Below are 20,602 nucleotides of genomic sequence, written 5' to 3'. Positions count from 1 at the left end.
TTTTCGACAAAGGAGCTAAAAGCACACAATGGAAGAAAGAAAGCATCTTCAACAAATGGTGCTGGCATAACTGGATGTCAACCTGTAGAAGAATGAAAGTAGATCTGTATCTATCACCCTGCACAAAACTAAAGTCCAAATGGATTAAAGACCTCAATATCAATCTGAACACACTGAACCTGTTAGAGGAGAAAGTGGGAAGTACTCTACAACATTTGGGCACAGGAGACCGCTTCCTACGTATAACCCCAGCAGCACAGATATTAAGGGCAACATTGAATAAATGGGACCTCCTGAAGCTGAGCAGCTTCTGTAAAGCAAAGGACACTGTCACTAAGACACAAAGGCAGCCTACTGACTGGTCAATTTTATATATCATTATTTTCTTGGAATTTCTGGTTTTTCATTCTGTCCAGAAACTTTTGCCCGCTCCAAAGCCATAAGAATCTTTCTTCTAAGCATTTCATGTAGTTTATATATATATATCAGCATTGTATGAATCATATACATGTGATCTATTTAAAGTTAATTTTATGTATAGTATGAAATAAATGTCTTTTTTCAAGAAGGTAATAACATGGGAAATACTGATTTTCCTCATTTTATTATCATGTCACTGACTGTGGGGCCCAGTTCAAGACTTTTACAACAAAATTGAAGTTTTGAGATTTTCTGTAAAGTTTTTCTGGCAGTGTGTTTGTTGCTGGTTTGCTTGTTTTTTGGTAGCAGCAATTTTTATCTGTTTGCAGGATGCAGTGTGTCTTCTCTGCATACTGTAAAAGTTGCCAGGATGTAGTATTGGGCTTGATGGTCCAACCTTTTATTCCAGCTCGGATAACCCACTTGGGAGACAGAGGCAGATTGATCTCTGTGAGTTTGAGGCTAGCCTGGTCTACATAGTGAGACTTTCAAAGTTTAAAACTTGGTTTCCCTTTCTACAGTTGATTTACTGATGTGGAGAAACTCTGCTCTTCTTTCTCCTTGCTGCTCTTTTCATGCTTTCAAGAAGGAGGCGATGTTTTCAGCTTTCTGAGAAGGAAGTTACAAAGTCACCAGCAAAAGAGAAGGGCAAAGGTTTATCACACTCCTCTTATTGAGGCTGGTGTGAAGCAGTAAGCACTGTGGGTTTTAAAACTAGTAGCTTTTTTTTCCCCATGTGAACAGTGAGAGAGCTGAGGAGCCACCGTCTGCCTCCCACAAAGCTGTGCGGAAGGCTGTGACAGCAGATGGCAGCCAGGCGCAGCTTGGTTTGTTTAGAGACATAAGGAGCAGCATGTGTTTTGTTTTGTTTTCCCTTTAATTACTCAAAGCCACAGAGATGGGTTTCAAAGATGATGTGATACAGCCAAGGAAGAAATATTTAAATAGACAAACGTCGCATTGAAGTGAGCTCTGGCTCTACAGTGATTGTTACATTTACCGAGTGCTCTTTGGAGGCTCTGGGCCAGCCAGACCGTTGTGTGTTGTACAGGGTACAGTACGGGTATTCAATACTACAGGACAAGTCCGAGTCATTTTTAATTATTAATTATTATTGATAATAAATATTTGTTAATTCATTATGTATATATATTAATTTATTATATATATATTCCTGCTTACCTGTATGTCCAAGACCAGAAAAGGGCATCAGTTTCCTGGAACTAGAGTTACAGGCAGTTGTGAGTCCCAATACAGGGGTTGGGAACCACACTTGGTTCCTCTGCAAGAGCAGCAAATTCTGTAAACACTGGTGCATCTCTCTAGCCTCTATAAAGATATTATTAGTGCCTTTTACATGCAGCTACAGTGCTGGAAAAGAAAGCAGCTGATAACTTTAAAAGTTTACATTTCAGTGAGAGAAACAAGCAAGTGAATGGTTTTGGTACCTGCCGCAAATGGTGTGCTAGCCTGTATCAGGCTACTCTAGAAGTCCTGAAGGAAAGGCATGTCTGCTGTAAGGAGCTCAAGCCCTACTGAGCTCCCGGGTGGAGCCTGGGCACCGTACATAGGTGCTAATTAGGTAACTGGGGACTGGAGGCAGAGAACTCCAAGTCCAGGGAGAGAGACCAGCAGTGCTGTTGAAGCCCCTGATGGAGCAAGTGTGGCAGGGGAGGGGCCTGGTTACCACAGAGTTCACAGTTCATGAGATGGATTGTTGTTAGCTGTCCCTTTTCAGCAACAGACTGCCGTAGAATATTGGCACAAATACAAGGCCCTCATACTTTGCAAGATATGCTGTTTCTGCTCAAGTTGGATAATTCCTAGTGGGGTTAATATGCAACCCTCCGTTTATCCTTCGTTTCTTCAAGTGGTAGACTTTGTCAGTTCTCCAAAAGAGCAATATTCATGGGCAAGCTGTATCTTACCAGGACTTTTGGGTGTTTCCAGAAGACCTTGAGTGAGCTAGGCTTGGAGGCATATGTTGTGTGGTATTGTGTTTGTATTCTGACAGTAAAGCTTTCGTGGAGATCAGAGAGCAGAGCTAGCCACTAGTGAACCATAGAAGCTGGGCAGTGGTGGCACAAGCCTTTAATCCCAGCGCTTGCGAGGTGGAGACAGGAAGGGATAAGGTGGGGTGGAGATAGGAAGGGATAAGGTGGGGTGGAGACAGGGTCTGAGTGCCTTTTGGATGAGGAACGAGAGGGGAAGGAAGCAGCTGGCGGCTGCTCCTGGGTGTCTGATCTTCCGGAGTTCCCCCCAATTGTTGATAATTAATAAAGAATAATAATTCTTTATTAAGAATAAGATTAATTAGATTAATGCTTCAGGCATATGCCTATAAACTCAGCACTCAAGAAGCAGACACAGAAGGGTCTAGAGTTTCAGCCCAGCCTGGGCTACACATACAGAAAGATCCTGTCTCCTAACAGTTTAGTTTTAAAATATTTTCTCCTAAAATAAGCATGGACAATAATTATACAGTGTTTTGAATCAACATGAGGCAGAAAATATTAAACAAAAGAACAACATTTGCTGTGGTTGGAGAGATGGCTTAGTGATTAAGAGCACTGGCTGTCCTTCCAGAGGACCCAGGTTCAGTTCCCAGTACCCACATAGTAGCTCACAACCATCTGTAGCTCCAGCTCCAGGGGGTCTGAGGCCTTCTTCTGGACTCCAAAAGCACCAGCCACACAAGTGGTACAGACATGATTGAAGAGACCTAACTTGACACCAGTGCAGCCATGAAAGGCTTCAGACTAGCTACACTGGGGCTAAGTCTTACCCTTACAATAACCAGGAAAAGCTACAAAGTGTACCATGTGGGAACCAATCAGAATTGAGATAAACTAGTACTAGATGCTCCAGAACAGTAGAAATAGTTTACCTAACTTGTATATAGGTTGCCAATTTCCTTCCAGCAATGCTGGTGCCAATCCCTGTTTGACAAGACTCTTGCTGCCCCACTCCTGCCCAAGTCGGAGTTCAGCCCCAATCTGAATCCAGAATTCACCTACCGCCCCATTCTTTATTCCTTAAAAACCCTAGCTCAACCGAGCTGGAGGCTCTCCCAATCCAACCGCTGTGTCAGAACGCATGGAGAGCCCACACTTGAGCTTGCAGTAAAGGCTCTTTGCTTTGCATAATAACCCAGGCATAATAATAACACACGCAGACAACACCACCCTCCCCCGCTAAAAACTAGAGGATAGAATTAAAAAACTACAAAAGCATTTGCAACTGCATCTTTAGGTATCTTTCTAGTGCCAGTTTTGGGCAACACTCTCCTGAGAACTGTGTCTCTTGATGCTAGGCCTGCAGCCCCATGTGAGTAAAAGCAAGAAGCATGGAAATGAAACAATGCAAAATATAAAAGGGAACTGATGGTATTTCAATATTTTGTATTTTTTAACTACACAGGAATTAGAAAATAAAAGAAGATTACAAAAACAGGCCGCTACAAGTCAAAGTGCCACAGAAGTTCGCCTGAATCGCGCTCTTGAAGAAGCAGAGAAGTACAAAGTGGAGCTGAGCAAACTTAGGCAAAGTAACAAGGTGCACAAACCCGGGTAGCTCCAGTAGGGCTCGCCCTGGGATTCCCCTCCCTCGGCAAGAGGCAGAAACCGGGTTTATTGCTTCTTGTGGTGGTGGGTGGGGCGGGACACACAGGCCAAGGTGCTCCTGTGAAGGCCAGAGAACAGCTTCATTGAGTTTGTCCCCTCCTTCTCCCTCTTGTGTGCAGTCGGGGGTCTAAATTAGGTGATGAAGCTTACATGTTAAGCCTTTACTCACTGAGCTGTCTCACCAGCCCAGAAAGTAACCTCACTGGCCCCTGTGAAATTTAAATTTCTTGTGTGCTGGGCAGTGGTAGCTGACACCGCTAACCCCAGCACTCAGGAGGCAGAGGCAGGTGGATCTCTGAGTTTGAGGTCAGCCTGGTCTACAGTACAAGTTCCAGGATCCAGGACAGCTAGGGCTGTTACACAGAGAAACCTTGACAGAAAAACCAAAAATTTTTTTTCTTGTGTCGTGATGAATGTTCTCTTTTCAGAAAAAAAATTTTTCTTAATAATAGGTACATTTTCCACTAGTTAGGATTTTCCACTAATTAGGATTTTGTTTTGGCTGTTATAATTGGGTGACTGCATACTCCTTTGGAGAATTCATTCATTTCTTCACATAATCTTTAGAGGGCTATATGTCAGATTTTTCCTGAACCCTGTGGATAAGCCATGAAAAGTAAGCACCTTTTGTATGTCGCCTTCTTCTCTCTGCTATGCAGAGGGAGGGGATGTATTACAGGGCCACAGGTCTGAGCCTTGAGCTCTGGGGGCTTTGTTAAGTACAGACCACTGGATCCTACCCTTGGAGGCCTGAAAATCACAGCGTCACTATGGGTGGTAGCACCTGCTAGAGATGTGTAAAGGCCGCTCTCACACCTCCAGTGTCAGCCAGTCCCTGAGTATCTGTTGACTGAATGGAGGCGGATACTGATGTCAGAACCTTTCATAGTCTGTACAGTTAGTTCCGCATCAACCTGATGGAATTGCTTCCTTATGACATTTAGTACCTTAACAATGACTTAGGGACCACCTTATTTCATAACTGATGGTAGATTCTGAATTGGCTCAGTAACACTGGCTGGAAACAGAGACCTTGACTGGTCTTCTGAAATGATTAGCAGAAGCCAACACGTGACACCGTTTACAACATTTGAATGATTCCATCTGAGGCACCTGCTGCAGCATGGCCAGCTGATCCATGTTTAAAGGCCATCAGCGGTGATTTAACTGAAATAAGTCATCTTCACAGCCCAGCACTCAGCCTGTTGCTACAACTTAAGAAAGCAAAAGGCAGAGTAACTGTATCAGGATTTGCCCTTCTGGTTGTTGATCTGATCTCTGACTTGCCGCACATGTTAGAAAAATAGAAAGGAAAGCTATTTCTTTTCAGTAAGTACTTTCTTTCTATCCAGCAGTGTTGAAAATTCAAGTAATGAAGACTTGGTAGCCATACCTTTAACCCGAGCACTCGGAAGGCAGAGGCAGGCATATCTCTGTGAGTTCAAGGCCAGCCTGAACTACAAAGTGAGTTTCAGGACAGCCAGGGCTACATAGGGAAATCCTGTCTCAGAAAACAAGCAAGCAAACAAACAAAAAGAGACTTGGTATGTGAACACTTCCATAAGTCACCAGAATACAAAAACTTGGATGTTGACTCAAATTATTTCAAAGTTTCAAAAGCTATTTTAATGAGACCGCATCTCAAAAAACCAGAGAAAAAGAAAGTTATGTATTTATGACTCATATTTTTGAATTTTTACTTATTTGTGTATTTTTAGGGCTTGTCTCTGGGCATGCTTAGGCTCCGCAGTTTTGGCGTTTTCTCTTAGCATCTAACCTATGTGTAACTCTTCTTTGGCGAGGAGGGATTTTCCCATTTCATCTTTGTGTCTTCTTACTCCTCTTAGACATATGATTAGGTAAATTAAAACTTTCCGGTCTGTATGTTTGAAACGTGACAAGAAAAGAGCAAGGTTTGCATAACATAGAACAAGATTCCCTCATAGTCATCAGAGACTTAAAGATCTGTTTTTAAAATAATGACAAACTAGTCTCCACAGAGGCTCGGAAACAAAACAATGACTTTAAAGTAAAAATAACCTTTTGAACTGAAGTCAGTCACCCTAGCCAGATATAAAGGTGTAGGAATCTTAGTGTAAGGCTGTGGTATGTGTGTGTGCGTGTGTGCATGCACACATTTGTACACACACATTTGTGTTTATGTGTGTTGAAGGTCAGAGGTTGACACTGGGTGTCTTCCCAATTACTCTACCTTACTCCTTGTGACGAGGTCTCACTCTGAACTGAGAACTGGCCCGTTTCCTTAGTTGACCCAAATAGCTGGCTCCCAGAATGCACACAGGCAGCACTACTTACATGGGGACTAGGGATCCAAACTCTGACCTCACACTTAACCAGTGACCCATTATCTGCATCTTCTCTTGTCTCTCCTCCTCCCCCGGGCTCTTACCGTTCCTCACGTCTCACACTGTGTCCTCAAGGCTGCAGAGCTGTCACTGCGGGGAGAGGGGTGGCATGGACATCTCCTTAGAAACGGCGTTTGATAGATGGCTGTTTGAAATATGGGACCAAAGTCCATGTTACTTCATTTAGAAGTGATAATTTCTGATTCTTTTTAAATTCATTTAGAAATATTGCCAGGCCGTGGTGGTGCACGCTTTTAATCCCAGCACTTGGGAGGCAGAGGCAGGCGGATTTCTGAGTTCGAGGCCAGCCTGGTCTACAGAGCAAGTTCCAGTACAGACAGGACTGTATTAGAGAAACCCTGTCTTGAAAAAACAAAAAAAAAAAAAAAAGAAAAAAGAAAAAAAAGGAAGTCAAAAAATAAAAAATAAAAAAGGGAAAAAAAGAAATATTTATGAGGTCTTGTTAGATACTGTACCACCCAGATGTTTATGGGAGTTTGTAGATAGATGGAGTTGAGATCAGATGTAGTCCTTGCATTCATATACTGAAGCTGACTGAGTGCATAAGGAAGTGTTTAGGTAATCAGTCAGGCAAACTAATCATGCTCTTGTGCTAGTCCATGGGGCAGAAGCTGTGGAGGGTACATGGTGTTCTGAGCAGGCAGCCAGACCATGACATTTGTTTTCTAAATGTAGTCTAAGCTAAAATTGGAATAATTTGTAGCAGTTAGGTGCCAAGGAAAAGATTATGAACAGAAGGAAAGATTATGAACAGAAATGTCTGTGTGGCAAGAAAGAAGAGGAAGGCATCATAGATGTGAAGGTAGGAGCATAAAGCAAGCCACAGACATTGGAGAGTACCCGAAGTCATTCACCTGGCTCATTATCCCATGTATCAGCTGGAGCTCGTTCACAGAGTGGTGCAGATCAGCTGTGGTTCCCCTGTCTGTCCAGTAGGGAACTTGTTGCAGGGGGCCCAAAATGGAGGCAGACAGGCTGGATCTCTCAAGCATAGGCAGAGTGACAGACAGTGTAGGTTTGACTGACTGATGGCAGCAAAAATAGAAATGAATTGAGTATCAAAAATTGTATTTAAGAGAGAAAACCACAAGGACTAGGCATGGGTTTTGAAAGGGGGAAGCCTTAGGTGGTATTTTTTTTAAGTTTTATATTAAGTGCATGTGTGTATGTCTGTGGGCAGGGGTGGGGTGTGTGCACATGAGTTCAGGGGACTGAGGAGGCCAGAACAGAGAGTGTTGGATCCCCGGAGCTGGATTTTACTACAGCTGTTGTGAGCTCCCTGATGTGGGTGCTGGGAACTGAACTTGAATCCTTTGTAAGAGCAGCTCATGCATTCTTAGCTATGGAATCACCCCATTGGCTCCAGAACTTTTTTTACTTAAGGTTTTTTTTTTCCTTAAACTAGGTACTGCGGTTACTAAGATAAGAAAGACTTGAGTAGGTTTGGGGAAGGACAGTTGTAGTACCTGCCAGTAGGCAAATAGTGAAGATGAGGCAGGAGGGATCGGGAAGAAGCTATGAATTATTTTGAGATATTGTAATACTGAAGTTATTCTGAGGAACCCGGGAGGGGATAGCAAGATGTAAGCGTCTGCACAGAGCAGATAAGTGGGAGGGAGAGAAGCCAGGGAGTGGCGGAGTGGCCACCGCTGGGAGTGTCGAGAATGTTGAGTGAACAGCAGAGCTGGGCTCAGAAATGTTTCCACAGGGTGGTGAGGAGGCTGCGCTCACTCTGTATGGGATTCAAACCGGGTGAGATAAGGAAACCGAGTAAATGGATGTGAAGTGTAGACGTGGAGGGAAATACAAAGTTGACCTAATTTTTAAATAAGGTCATTTAAATATGGTGAAGATTGATTATTGTATAGTTCGAGTCTTGGCTCCTAGGCATTCCCATGACCACAGCTCAGTTCCCTACAGAACATTCTCTCTGCTCAGAAAGATCCTTGTGTCCTGCCGAGGCCCTTTCCAGAGGTGCAACTGCACTGCCGTCCTCTCCTAAGTTAAACACGAGTGTGCTCTGCGTGGGCTCTTGGACTGGATGCATGCACTGTGCAGGAGTCAGAACTGATCTGTGCTGGGGTTTTCCCTCCTCCATATTACCAGTGAGTTATCACTACTCTTGCTAGAGAATCAGCTTTTGTTTTTACTTCAGTCTGCTCTCTGTTTCCCTGACATATCTCTTTCACTTCTGCTTTCTTGTTTGGGTTTTAATTTGCTCTTTTGTCTCTAGCTGAAGTCGAACCTTAGATCGCTGATTTTAAACTTTGTTTTCTAAAGCATTTAGAGCTACACCTGTCTTTAAAGTGATGCTCTACATTTGTCTGACAATTTTTGGCCTGCTTCTCTGTTTGTTTGTTTGCTATGTTTTTTCGAGACAGGTTTTCTCTATCTAAAACTAGCTGCCTGACTGTCCTGGAACTCTCTTTATAGACCAGACTGGCCTCGAATTCTAGAGATCTACTGGTTTCTGCTTCCTGAGTGCTGGGATTAAAGGTGTGCACACCACGCCCAGCAATTTTGGCCTCTTTAATACACACACACACACACACACACACACACACACACACACACACACACACATAAAATTTGGCAATTACAAATTATAGAGGCATGAGTCACTGTATTCAGGCAATGTGTTCTTAGTAGCACACACAATGATGCTTTACGATGACATCCTCATGGATATATATTTTCACATGTGTTATAGCTTACTTATAGTCACCTTCTTCCCCTCAAGCAGCTTCCCCTTTGCTTTAATGTCATGTAGATGCATATATAAATCTAGACTCTTCATGAGAAAATAAGCATTATTATCTGATCTGGCTTAATACTTACTACAGTGACCTCCAGTTGCATCCATTTTCCTGCAAATGACATGATCTCATTCCTCCATACTATATCCCACATCTTCTTTACCAATTTATCTGTTGATGGGTCTCTATGGAGGTTCCCTAACCTGGCTATTTTGAACCATTCTGCATTAACATGGATGTGCAAGTATCCCTGTGGCATGTTGACTTAGATTCCTTCACATGTATACCCAGGGTGGCACATCTGGGTCACACGGTAATTCTATTTTTATTGTTTAGAAACTGTCATACTACCTTCCCAGTTTACATTCCCTCAGCTAGTGAGTCAGGCCTTCTCTCTCCCACATCCGCACCAGCACGTGTCTTGATGGCTGCTCTGACTGGGGTGAGAGGGAGCTCATTGTAGTTTTCATTTGCATTTCCCCAGTGGACTAAAGATGACAAATACTTTTCCTTATATTTATTGCATTTGTATTTCTTTTGAGATTTGTCTATTTAGTTAATTTGCCCAATTAATTATATGGTTTGAGGTTTTAGTTCTTTATAGATCTTAGATATGAATCCCCTTTCAGAATCAAATGGCTGGATCTGTGAGGAAAATTAAAGTTACTTATATATGTTTGCCTGAATATATGTATATATACTGTGTGTGTACAGTTGCCCATGGAGGCCAGGAAAGGGTGTCAGATCCCCTGGGCCTGGAGTTACAGGTGGTTATGAGCCAACATACCGGAGCTGGGAACTGAACCTAGGCCCTCTGCAAGAGCAGCAAGAGTTCTTAAACCCAGCCATCTCTCCAGCTTCATTTCCTGTAGTTATTTAAAAAGTATTTCTTTAAATGATATCCACTCTGGTCTTTTTATTTCCTTCATTCTCTGAATTGGGTTCAATTTCTTTTTTTTCAATTTTTTTCTTTTGCTAATTTTCCTGCTTGGACATGGAAACTGCGGCACGGGCCCTCTCCTTCTGTCTGATAGAAGAGCTCAAGCTGGGTTCTACTGTATGTATGCTGTTGGTTAATCTCCTTCTGTCTGATAGAAGAGCTCAAGCTGGGTTCTACTGTATGTATGCTGTTGGTTAATCTCCTTCTGTCTGATAGAAGAGCTCAAGCTGGGTTCTACTGTATGTATGCTGTTGGTTAATCTCCTTCTGTCTGATAGAAGAGCTCAAGCTGGGTTCTACTGTATGTATGCTGTTGGTTAATCTCCTTCTGTCTGATAGAAGAGCTCAAGCTGGGTTCTACTGTATGTATGCTGTTGGTTAATCTCCTTCTGTCTGATAGAAGAGCTCAAGCTGGGTTCTACTGTATGTATGCTGTTGGTTAATCTCCTTCTGTCTGATAGAAGAGCTCAAGCAGGGTTCTACTGTATGTATGCTGTTGGTTAATCTCCTTCTGTCTGATAGAAGAGCTCAAGCTGGGTTCTACTGTATGTATGCTGTTGGTTAATCTCCTTCTGTCTGATAGAAGAGCTCAAGCTGGGTTCTACTGTATGTATGCTGTTGGTTAATCTCCTTCTGTCTGATAGAAGAGCTCAAGCTGGGTTCTACTGTATGTATGCTGTTGGTTAATCTCCTTCTGTCTGATAGAAGAGCTCAAGCTGGGTTCTACTGTATGTATGCTGTTGGTTAATCTCCTTCTGTCTGATAGAAGAGCTCAAGCTGGGTTCTACTGTATGTATGCTGTTGGTTAATCTCCTTCTGTCTGATAGAAGAGCTCAAGCAGGGTTCTACTGTATGTATGCTGTTGGTTAATCTCCTTCTGTCTGATAGAAGAGCTCAAGCTGGGTTCTACTGTATGTATGCTGTTGGTTAATCTCCTTCTGTCTGATAGAAGAGCTCAAGCTGGGTTCTACTGTATGTATGCTGTTGGTTAATCTCCTTCTGTCTGATAGAAGAGCTCAAGCTGGGTTCTACTGTATGTATGCTGTTGGTTAATCTCCTTCTGTCTGATAGAAGAGCTCAAGCTGGGTTCTACTGTATGTATGCTGTTGGTTAATTCTGATAAACTTGGATTTTGATTATTTTTAAAGTTTTCATCATTCTCTTTAAAGCACCAATTCTCCTTCTGTCTTCACCTTGGACCCATGCACTGTTTAGAAGTTTGCCAGTCTATTTCCACACATTAGGGCATCCCCAGATAGCTTTCTTAAGGGTTTCAAGTTAATCCCATCACAGATAGGACATACGTGATATGTTTGGATCTTTATAGGTTGTTGCAGGCTTGTTTTATGATCACAAATATGGCTCAAGAAGAGAGATGCTCCATGTGCCTACTGCCTTTGTTGGATGGAGTCATCCTCAAGTGCTAGCCATGTCAAGCTACTTGACGGTTGTCATGTGTCTGCACCTTCACATATTTTCTGTATCTCAGTGAGTAAAAGGCGTATAAATGAAACTGGATCTGTCGTTTCCTCTTGAGCTTGATCCACATCTGCATCCTGTTTGTCAAAGCTGCCACTAGACAGAACATTCAGTATTGTTGTGTCTTCTTGATGAATCGGCCACTTCCAAAATGACTGTTTTTATTCCTGGCTGGAGCCCGTGCCTTTGGTATTAAAGTAGCTTGAGCTCTCCTCAGTTACCACTGCGGTGTCTTCTGTCTTTCCCGTGTCACTGTAGACAACGTAGCTGAGTTTGGCTTTTTTCTATCCAGCCTAGCAATCTCTTGTTAATTGGAAGTGTTTATATGACATCTAATATTATTCCTAATATGGACGGCTTATCTGATATCAACACTGTATTCCTTTTACTGGCTCGTTTGCACTTCAGTGTTTACTATACAGCTTTAACTATACTCAGGTAACACAGAATTCATAGATAACCTACGAACCTTTTAAGCAGTTATCCTACCCTCTTTGCTGTTGCATTGATTTTTATGGCAAAGCACACATAAAATTTACTTTCCTAAACATTTTTAAGTATAAAATAATTATGGTTTTTCAATCAGTCTTAACACTTTTTATTATGGACAAAAAGAAAACTCAGTAGCTCCATTCCCCAGGCCCTGGCAACAACACCATTCTGTTTCTAACTGTGAAGCTGACTTCTGTAGTGCCTCCCTCCTAGGAGTAGAGTCACATATTTATCTTTTTGATAGTATTATTTAGTTTAATACAGTGTACTCAGGGTTGTTCCATCTTTTCAAATTTGATTCCTTTAGAAGGCTCAATAACATCCTGTCATATGTGTATATATATGACAGGGTTTCTCTGTAGCTTTGGAGCCTGTCCTGAAAGTAGCTTTTGTAGACCAGGCTGGCCTGGAACTCACAGAGATGCCCCTGCCTCTGCCTCCCGAGTGCAGGGATTAAAGGCGTGCGCCACCACCGCCCGGCTACAACCCATCATATTTACATGGCACTTTTTGTTTGTTCATCTCTTGGTGGATGCTTAGGTTTTGGATTGTTGGTTAGATTCAGGAGTGGCACTAGGAACAGAGACACCAGATCTGAGTGAGATCTTGCTTTTGTTTGGGGCATATATTCTGAAGTGGAATTGCAGGATCAGAGGCGAGTGCTCTTCAGTTTTGGTTTCCATAGCAATTTTACATATCTACTTGTGATATAGAAAAAAATAACTAAGTGTTCCCATATCGTCAACATTGGTTATTTTGATTTTTATTGATTCCAGTCATCCTATTGGGTTTGATTGTTTTGCATCTTTAATTATAAGTAATTGTTCAGCATCTTGTATTTAGTAACCATTTGTCTGTCTGTCTTCTCTAGAGAAACATCCAGTCAAGCCCTTTGTTAAATTTTACATTTTATTGTGTATTCTGGATGTTAGGCCTTATGCAGATGTATGGCTTGCAAATATTTTCTCCCATTCAGCAGACTGCCTTTTCGCCATTTGTTGTATCCTGTATGTCCTTTGTTTGATACAGTCCAGTTTACTTTTCCTTTGTTGCCTGTGCTTCTCTGCCAAAATCCAGTGTCATTAAGGTTTTAGTTTCAGTCTTTTTGCTCAAGTCTTTATTCCATTTCACACACACACACACACACACACACACACACACACATGCGCGCACGCACGCGCGCGCACGTTTCTGGAGCACTTGTTGTTTTTGCAGAGGCCCCAAATCTTACAGCTGTGACTCCAGTTCCAGGGGATGTGAAACCTTCTTCTGTATGAGGTGCACAGGCTACATGCAGGCAAAACATTCATATACATAAATAAAACTTTTAAAAAATACAAGTAAATGTCATAGACCTCAGAAAGAAACCCTCATATACATGAACAAAAGATTTTTTTAAACATAGGTGTTAAACAATCAGGATAGAACAGTCTTTTGAAAAATGGTGCTAGGAAACTCTGCAACCTAGCCCCGTGCATGCGTGTATGTTAGTGTGTGTGTACACATACATGTACATCAATGGTACACTGTTCTAATTATTCTTAAAATATTATGATTTGATGTCAGGAAGCATTATTTTTGTATGTATTCATTCACTCATTCATTTTGATTCTTTCATAAGTGGAATTGTTTTCTTAGTTTTTTTTTTTTTTTCTGAGCTGTTCACTTTAGTATTTAGAAGCAACCCTTTTTCTGTTGCTTTTGTAGCCTGCAGCTTTGCTGAATCCATTTCTTCGTTATCATGATTTTCTTATACATCTTTAGGATTTCCATATCTGAGATCTTGTCATCTACAAGGAATCTTCTTCCTCTCCAGTGTGGATGTCAATTGTTCTGTCCCAATTGCGGAGCTACAACTTCCAGTGCCTTTGTCTGGTTCCTGAGCAACAGCGAGGCTTCCGGTCCACTGTTTGTGAGCTGTGGGCTTTTCACATATGGAATTTCGTATCTGGGGTAGTTTTCTTATATTTAATACTTTAATTTTCTCATGAAAAATATTGATTTTTGTCAAATACTTTTTCAGAATCATCAGAGATAATAACCATGTGTTTCTCCTTTATTCTGTGAATACAGAATATTAGCATATTAACATTGAGTTTTATGTTGAACCATCCTGTTCTGGCAGTAGATTTCACTTGGCCATCATCTGCAATACCCTTAATGTACTGTTGAGTTTGTTTTGCATTGGATTTTATCAGTGATACGGATCTGAGGTTTTCTTGTAATGCCTTCAGTCTGACTTTGGTTTATGAGTAATGTTTCCCTGAGAATGGCTTTAGATGTTGTTGTTTGGATATAGCTTGATTTTGTTCTTCAGTGGCTTGAGTATTATTACTAGAAGATGGGTCCCAATCTGGGAGGTCTTAGGAGGTGGTATGGAACATTTAAGAGGTGTGACCTAGGAGGTCCTTAGGTCATTTGGGGATATGCCCTCAGAAAGGACTGAGGCCATAGTTTTTAATCTGCTTTTCTCCTGAACACATTCCTGCCTCTGCTGTCCTGTATGCCATGAGGCCCTCATCAGAGCCAAGCTATTGCTGGATCCATGCCCTGGAATCTGCAGAACTGTGAGCCTAGTAAACCACTTTTTGGGCAAGAAGATGATCAACAGTTAGAGCCCTCGCCCTTGCACAGGACCCAGGTTTGTTCTCCAGCATCCACACGATGGCTCACAACTGTCCATAGCTCCAGTTCCAGGGGATATGACACCCTCTCCTGGCCTCCACATTCATACAATCCTTTTTATTTCTGTAAAGTCAGCTGCAATGGCCCCTCTGTGGTTTCTGGTTTTACTCATCAGTTTTACGGGGGTTTTTGTCAGTGTTCCTAAAGGTTTGTTGATAGTCATGGGAGCAAACTTTTTAAATATGTTTGTCTGTTCTATTAATTCACTTAGATGTGCTCTCAAATTTATCATTTCCATTTCTGTCAGCTTCAGTTTGTTTCTTTCCCTACTATGAAAAGTTAGTTGCCAGGAACTGAACTCAGGACCTCGAGAAGAGCAGCCAGTGCTTTTAACCACTGAGTCATCTCTTTAGCCCCTATATTTTGGTTCTTGAATGTCCCTGAAACTTATGTTGAAGGCTTGTTTGGTCCTGTGTCTGTACAACTGGGAGGTGGTAAAACCTTTAGGAGATGGTCCTTGGCAGAAGGTCATTGGGGTGCACTTGTCATGGGAATACTGGGAACTGAGCCCTTTCTTTCCTCTCTTTGATTTTCCACTTCTTTGCAGTCCAGTGTTGCCCTCTGCTGTGTGCTTTCACCGTGACATACTGTTGACCAACAGCCCAAGGCACCTGGGCCGGCAAATGTGGAAAGTGCTGAAGCTGAGCAGAGCAAGCCCCTCAAGTTGTTGTGGGCATTTTGTTCCAGGGCCAGGAAGCTGACTCCATTTGTGCTTAGTTCATACAGATTTAATTTCTAGCTTCAGCCACTGTTACAGAAGACACTTTATGATTTCAGTCTTCTTGAATTTGTTAAGATTTGTGGCCTACCATGATTTGTTCTGGAAAATGACCTGGTTGCATTTGAGAAAACTGAATTTATTCCTCTATTGTTGGGAGTTGTATCTCAGTTCCAATTCATCTGTCCCCCATTTTCTTATTGATCTGTTTAGTGACTATACATGACTGAAAGTAAGATACTGAAGTTTCTGCTTTTACTGTAGTGACCTCTCCCTTTGAAACTGTTCATGATTTGCTTCTTAGCTTTAGGCATGCTTATATTTGATGCACCTGTCACAACTTAGAGAATGGACCCTTTTGTCAGTATGTAATGTTCATGCCTCTTTCTTCATAATTCTGACTGGGAAACGGCTCTACAGACATCAGACAAAAATAGGCTAATTTCTTTTGGCTACTATTTCTTTGGATTATCTTCTTCCATCCATGGTACATGTCTTTAGAGCTAAAGTCAGTTACCTACAGGCAGAATTCCTACAGTCAGGTGCTGTTCTATTTTAATCCATCTTTTCCAACTTGTCATTTTTAGTTGTATAGCCCCTATAGTTAATTATTGAGAAGGACAAGCTTTTTATCGACATTTTGTTGTTTACTGAATGTCTTGATTTGGTCTCGTATCCTTTACCTGGTTTTTCTGTTTGCCTCTCATTTGTTCTATAGCAATTTTGTCATTAGTAATATTTTATGATCTAGCTGTAAAGTTAAAGGAATCTATTTTAAGTGATAAATTAACCTCATCATTTGCAAATTATAGTCTTACAGTTCTGCTTCCCCTGTTGATGTCACCCTTCACTCAGCTGTACAATTGACTTGTTTGCCTGTGGTACTGTGGATTGTACCCATGGAGTTTCTACCTGCTTGGGTGTGGCTTTTGCTTGGTGGGTAACTCTCTTGCTGGCTCCTTGGTTTCTAGAGTTTCAGTGCTAGAATGTGGGGCTGGAGCTTCCTCGCTGCCCATATTGAGAGCGTCGCTCAGACTTTTCCTTTCTCTTTACACCTGTTTATACCCACCATGCTGTTTATACCCGCCATGCTGTTTATACCCACCATGCTGTTTATACCCACCATGCTGTTTATACCCGCCATGCTGTTTATACCCACTATGCTGTTTATACCCACCATGCTGTTTATACCCACCATGCTGTTTATACCCACCATGCTGTTTATACCCACCATGCTGTTTATACCCGCTATGCTGTTTTCTAGTGTCCCTTGTTTTCTTCTTTTAAACAAATATATTTGTAGAATCCTAGCTTTGTCTGTCATTGTACTCCTTACTGCGAGTACAGACCTTCCTGGACCTAGTAACTTCTACTGGCCTATTTTACTGAGACTATGGGTTTGCTGCCCTTGCCATTGCTGTAGATGAGTTCTCTGCTTAGCTCTTTAATCTTTCACAGGCTCCTAGAACTCTCACGCTGGATGTGATACTTGTCTGCCAGTGGTTTAGTGAAAATGCATGTGCAGACTTTGAGGCTCTTTCTTGGATTTCCCATCTGAAGTCTGTAGTATCTTGTCAGTCCTGATCTCTGTCTTCAACCCCATAGGACTCTACTGTAAAACCACACACTGGAAAGTCCTGTCGAAAGCTAGTTTAATATGTAGCTCTTACCTCAGAGGGCCATACCATATTCAGATTCTGCTACTAAAAATTCTCATGTATTTTTAAGTTCTGCAAGTTTATGTTCCTTAGAATTCAAAGTCATTTTTTAAAAGAAATTTTGAAAAAAATTTTAAGAAAGTAGCTGTGGTTATTTAGTAAAGAACAATATTATATTTCAACTAAAAATTTCTTTTGTAGGATATTGCAAATGAGGACCACCAAAAAATTGAAGTGTTAAAATCAGAAAACAAGAAGCTAGAAAGACAAAAAGGAGAATTATTGATAGGGTTCAAGAAACAATTGAAATTAATTGACATTTTGAAAAGGCAGAAGGTAAGTCTAACAGCAGAAGCTATGTAAATATGCTGCAGACCTTCCCGCTATAAAGTTTAGGGTTGCTTTCTTTGGAATATTGCACACAAAACTGTACCTAAAGATGCACTATATACATGTAAAGCCACATGTGTGTAATACACTATATACACATAAAGTCACATGTGTGTAGTACACTGTATACACGTAAAGTCACATGTGTGTAATACACTGTATACACTAAAGTCACATGTGTGTAATACTGTATACACATCGTTACATGTGTTTATTACACTGTATACATGTAAAGTCACATGTAATACACTGTATACATGTAAAGTCATATATGTGTAATATACTGTATACATGTAAAGTCACATGTGTAAATATACTGACCACTGATTTTAAAAATGTATATTTATATATATATGTATATATATATATATATGCACATACATACACACATACAGTCCTTCCTAACTTCAGAAAGTATCATACAGGAGAATGACTCATTTTAGTGGATTATTTCCCTCTTCAAACTTTGAACAGTAATTCCAAAGCACACTGTACCATTCTTGAAATGTGACAAAAGACAACTCACAGAGTTCTCACTTTATTTCAAAGATCAGGTAAAATAATAGTGAATTATTCTTTTAACAGTAGTTTGGTCTTGAGTGTAATGCACATTTAAAATGTTACACTTGGATTAGGTGTGGTGGCGCATGCCTTTAATCCCAGCAGAGGCAGGTGGATCTCTGTGAGTTTGAGGCCAGGCTGGTTTACAGAGTGAGTTCCAGGACAGCCAGAGCTGTTACACAGAGAAACCCTGTCTCGAAAAACCAAACCAAACCAAAACCAAAAAAAAAAAAAAAAAAACTGCATAATTACAGTATGTGTTCCGACAATGAGGCTTGTTTATTGATAGCATATTATCACAAACTTATGTTTCCTGTTGTGTGGCTTTCTCTGAATCAGACATTGATTTTTTTTAAACAGATGCACATTGAAGCTGCCAAGATGCTGTCTTTCAGCGAGGAAGAGTTTATGAAGGCTCTTGAGTGGGGCAGTTCATGAGTGAGCGACTTCAACGTGACGCTTGTTTGTGAGCGTTTATCCAACATTGAATTGTATTGCTTCTTTGCTGTTCATAAGCAATGAAATGTTTGTGAAATAAAAAGTTCAGGGATTAGCCTGCTGAAATAAACTGTGTTTGGGAGGACATTCTAAGGCAAAGCCAGACTACACTACTGGCCTTACTTCCTTTTTCTTTGATAGTTGTAACATAAAGAAGCAAGACTTTGACTTTTCTTTTTTTATAACCCACTAGACGCGGCATAGGGCAGAACAAGACGGCAGGCCAAGACTCTGGAGATGCTCTACCTCAGCTATGTGGTTACCTGTTACCCGAGGCTGCTGCATCCGAACAGCAGTGACGCAGGCGGGAACCCTGTGTTCAGTAATTCAGAGACAGTGTGAAAAGAGGGCTGAGTAACACGTAGGTAAGATGTAACAGCTCCTGGTCACAGCAAAAGAAAACTTTGTTGACGAGGGCCAGACAGTTTACCCTTCCTCTAGCACAGCCCAGAGATACACAGAGAGACAGTTAGGGAAAAGAAACTTCATTGGTCTCCAGCACTGGGGCCATGACAGTAAAATTCAGCAGACTCTTGGCCCTAGACCAATAAATATGTCTGCCCTGGTGCTAAAATGGAACCTATGGTTCCTGCAAGATAGACCGAAGTTCCAACCCTTATCTCATCTGGCCGCCGACTGCAGCAGCCTTGCATTGTGTATGAACTTAGGACACAGTGTAGCTGGCAGGCCTCAGCTGTGTACCTGTCAGCAGCCAGCCTTCCCCCCCCCCCCCCCCCCCCCCCCCCCCCCGGTGCTGTAGCAGCACAGATGGCCGTGCTGTAGTCCACACTGAACTAGCATGCTGACCTTGACCTTGAGCACCCTGTAGCACTGCAGGGCTGCATTGAACTGAGGTCGAGACAAGAGCATTTGGACACTCTAGGCCAAAGCCAGACTGCAAAGCCTGAAGGAAGTGCCTGCTTTCTCAGTGCATGGGTAGTGATGTCTCCCCATGGGGATTAAAATGGGGGGAGACATCACCAAATAAATTAAGGTGCCAGAGACTGACCCCAAGGTGATGGACATACAGAAACTCAAATGAGCTACTTTAAAAAAGATTTGGCTTTTTATTTAAAAATGAAAATGCAGTAGAATATCAAGTGTCAGCAGAAGGATCTGTCACCCTGGAGATGGGCAATACAGTCAGGAGAGGAAGGAGGAGTCCAGCTCACAAGTAAACACAGGAGAAACTGGCTCATAAAGGGGTAGGAAAAAAGGGTGAGCGAGGAAAGAAACACTTTCTCAATTCGAACATAAAATGTTCAGGACAGGAAGATCAAAGGCCTCAAATGATTTAATCCAAGTAAGACCAACCCATGGCATAGGATCAGCCTGTTAAAGACAGACAACACATCCTAAAAAGGATCCCATATATTGGGGTTGACACCAGGCAGCTCATGTCTCTCAGAAGCCTAGAAGGCAGTAAGAGGATGAAGCGATAAATTCAAAGCTCTGGGTGACACAACCACAACACCTGCCAAGGACAGTGAGCCCAGCTCAGTCGTCCTCCAGAGGTGGACAGGTAGCATTCTCAAACCAGCCCGTGAGTTCACCACCTTCAGACCTGCCTTACAAGAAACACCAAGGCTCCACCAGCTGAAAGAAGGGGATGCTGATGGTCAGCATGTATGAAGTTCAATTCAGTCAAACTGAGAGCATGCTAACACTGACAGAGGCATGAAAATCACTCCCATCTTTATAAGGTAGAAGTGTTTTTTTTTTTTTTTTTTTTTAAAGCGGCAACAATCTGGTCAAGGGTATACAATTTGAAAGATGTAATTGTGAACTCAGGACCACCAGTCCAGGAATGGCATCACCCACCATGGGCTGGACCCTCCTCCATCAATCACTAATTAAGAAACTGCCCTACAGCTGGGGCTAAAAGGCATTCTCTCAACTGAGGCTCCTTGCTCTCTGATGACTCCAGCCTGTGTTGACACACAAAGCCAGCTGGTCCATAGGGTGAGTAAACAAATTCATGATGCCCCTAAAAGAC

At 41.9% G+C, this 20,602-nt stretch overlaps 1 protein-coding gene across 16 annotated transcripts in view; it reads left to right on the top strand.

Annotated features, from left to right (window-relative positions):
• Tex9 (testis expressed 9) overlaps positions 1 to 18,661 on the top strand; it is a 77,306-nt gene extending 58,645 nt beyond the window's left edge. For 14 of the 16 annotated variants that reach the window (XM_038321441.1, XM_038321445.1, XM_038321446.1 and 11 more), the window contains 3 exons: positions 3,841 to 3,975; positions 17,359 to 17,493; positions 18,469 to 18,661. In XM_038321441.1, coding sequence (XP_038177369.1) covers positions 3,841 to 3,975; positions 17,359 to 17,493; positions 18,469 to 18,546 — 348 coding nt within the window. In that variant the 3' untranslated portion in view covers positions 18,547 to 18,661. Of the gene's footprint in view, positions 1 to 3,840; positions 3,976 to 13,860; positions 14,738 to 17,358; positions 17,494 to 18,468 lie in introns of those variants that run through there. The other 2 variants (XR_005284581.1, XM_038321438.1) reach the window with 2 other exon arrangements.
• The last annotated feature ends 1,941 nt before the right edge of the window (positions 18,662 to 20,602 follow it).

Source organism: Arvicola amphibius, chromosome 3 (genome assembly GCF_903992535.2).
Source record: "Arvicola amphibius chromosome 3, mArvAmp1.2, whole genome shotgun sequence".
NCBI classification, from domain to species: Eukaryota; Metazoa; Chordata; class Mammalia; order Rodentia; family Cricetidae; genus Arvicola; species Arvicola amphibius.
This window is presented reverse-complemented; position numbering and strand designations above follow the sequence as displayed.